Source organism: Nematolebias whitei, chromosome 4 (assembly GCF_014905685.2).
Source record: "Nematolebias whitei isolate Nwh7 chromosome 4, NemWhi1, whole genome shotgun sequence".
In the NCBI taxonomy this organism is placed as follows: Eukaryota; Metazoa; Chordata; class Actinopteri; order Cyprinodontiformes; family Rivulidae; genus Nematolebias; species Nematolebias whitei.
In genome coordinates this window covers 42333309-42335301 of record NC_056501.1, presented here as the reverse complement: position 1 = coordinate 42335301, position 1993 = coordinate 42333309, and the positions used below count along the sequence as shown (strand labels likewise).

General features: G+C 41.1%; 1 protein-coding gene across 1 annotated transcript in view; it reads right to left on the bottom strand.

The window, feature by feature from the left end:
* Window positions 1-716: 716 nt before the first annotated feature.
* The window catches only part of LOC119408575 (protocadherin-10), a 45453-nt gene continuing 44176 nt past the window's right edge, over window positions 717-1993 (bottom strand). Inside the window, exon 4 of the mRNA XM_037675416.1 lies at window positions 717-1111. Coding sequence (XP_037531344.1) covers window positions 717-1111 — 395 coding nt within the window. The remainder of the gene's footprint in view (window positions 1112-1993) is intronic.

The following is a 1993-nucleotide window of genomic DNA, read 5'->3' as shown; positions in this document are numbered from 1 at the left end:
AATCCAATCTGTCCATCTCTCAACATTACATTTACCCGCTTCTTCCTTTTTGGGTCATGGGGGTCACTGGTGCCCATGTCCAGATATCACTGTGTGAAAGGAGGGGGACACTCTGGAAAGGTCTCCAGTCCATCACAGGGACACCTGGACAGATCTCCAGTCCCTCACAGGGACGTCTGGACAGGTCTCCAGTCCATCACTGGGACGCATGGAGACAAATGAGACAATCAACCATTCAGTCTCACCTAGGGCCAATGCAGTGTTATCAATTAACCTCTTGGTTTTTGGTCAACTGGAAGAAATAGGAGTTAACTCCACATAGAAAAGCCTCAGGTCAGGAGGGAATCCTGCAAACGTCTTGTTATGAGGTGAAACCACAGCACAAATGTGCTGAGTGTTTAAAACCCGTCTTCTTACATACTTGCTCTTGACCTTTGCTTGAGAAGATTTTTTAAGGGGACCTTGCTGAACTTTTATTGAAATCCACTGTCCTAGATCTGAAGGACGGTGGGTTTCTTTTCCTCGTGACCGTATGTGAGTATGAGCAGAAATGAAGTGAAACAGAAGGTGAGGACAGATAAGAGGAGTGCAGTCTGAAATAATGGAGACAGTTTCGTTAGTTTAGCACCCTGACAGCAGAGCTGAGAGAGATTTTCAGGCAATCCAAGGAGAAAATAAAGTTTGACGTCTTTTCCTTTTACAAAACTTGACTGGTTCTAAGATGGAGGCAGCACAGAATACTCACTTAAATAAGAAGTGTTAGTAGCTGAACTGGAGTGAGGCAGAAAAGAGTCCAGCACTTTCCTCTCTGAGACGAGGTGCTGGCTGACTGGGGGGGTCTGAAGATGACAGTGGTGGTTTTTGGGATGGTGGAGGGGGTGGTGAATGAGAGGCGTCTCTTTACCAAATGTGGAGAATGAATTGTCAGCTGTTTGCTCTGGGCTTTCAAATACCTCTGTGTCTGGGACTGAGTCCATGCCAGGCACATGGAGGTTGCTACGGTAGTCCAGACCCTGGCGCCCATCGGAGGCCACAAAGCTCGGCATCCAGCAGCGGTCAGAGTGACCCAGGGCCTTGCACTCCTCTGTGCAGTTGGAGAACAGATCTGCACCTGCAGAACAGGGGTGAGAAGAAAAGGTTACAGGAAGGCAGGGGGGGTGGGGGTTAACTGGAGGTTTCAGACTGAGACACAAAATGGTAAATGGTAAATGGACTGTACTTATATTGCGCCTTTCTATCTGATCAAGATACTCAAAAGTGCTTTACACCACAATCTGTGTCCTCATTTATACATTCACACAGCACTCTACTAGACCTCTACAAAGCTGAACAAATCATTCTAAAGAGAATAATCAGAGCTTTATCACATTCATAAATAGGGATGCACGGATCCACTTTTTTCACTTCCGATCCGATACCGATGTCTGTTGCCCCGGTATCAGTCGATACTAATCCGATGCAATACAGTGCTGGATTATCAATATCATCCTCATCATCGATTTTATATGAGGCTGTATTAATCTCCTCTTAAGTACAATTTGTACAAATCTATGCATGCATATCCAAAAAGGCAACTTGAGGTAAGTTTTATTAATGTTGGATAAGTTTTAAAGTTAGAATTAAATTCTGCTAACACAAAACATGTTTGTTTTTATTCCTAGCTTTAAAGTGGATCATAAAGTGATTAATTTAAGTGATTGTTTAAAGGTTTTTTTTTTTGTTTTTGTTTTTTAAATAAGGGGCAGATATAAGATTTTTCTTCTTTCTGCACTCTTTTCATTCAATGTTTTCTTTTTGATTAATTTGTTTTGTTTCTTTTAAATGAATGAATAAATGAATAAAATAAAATGTTAAATGGCTTCAAACACCTGCTAAGTTCATGGCATAAACCAACAGGTATGTTCCTGTTTCAAGTTATTTACAAAGTACATCACTAAATAATGTACTGTAGCTGTTTTTGTTTTGTTTATATATATATATATATATATATATA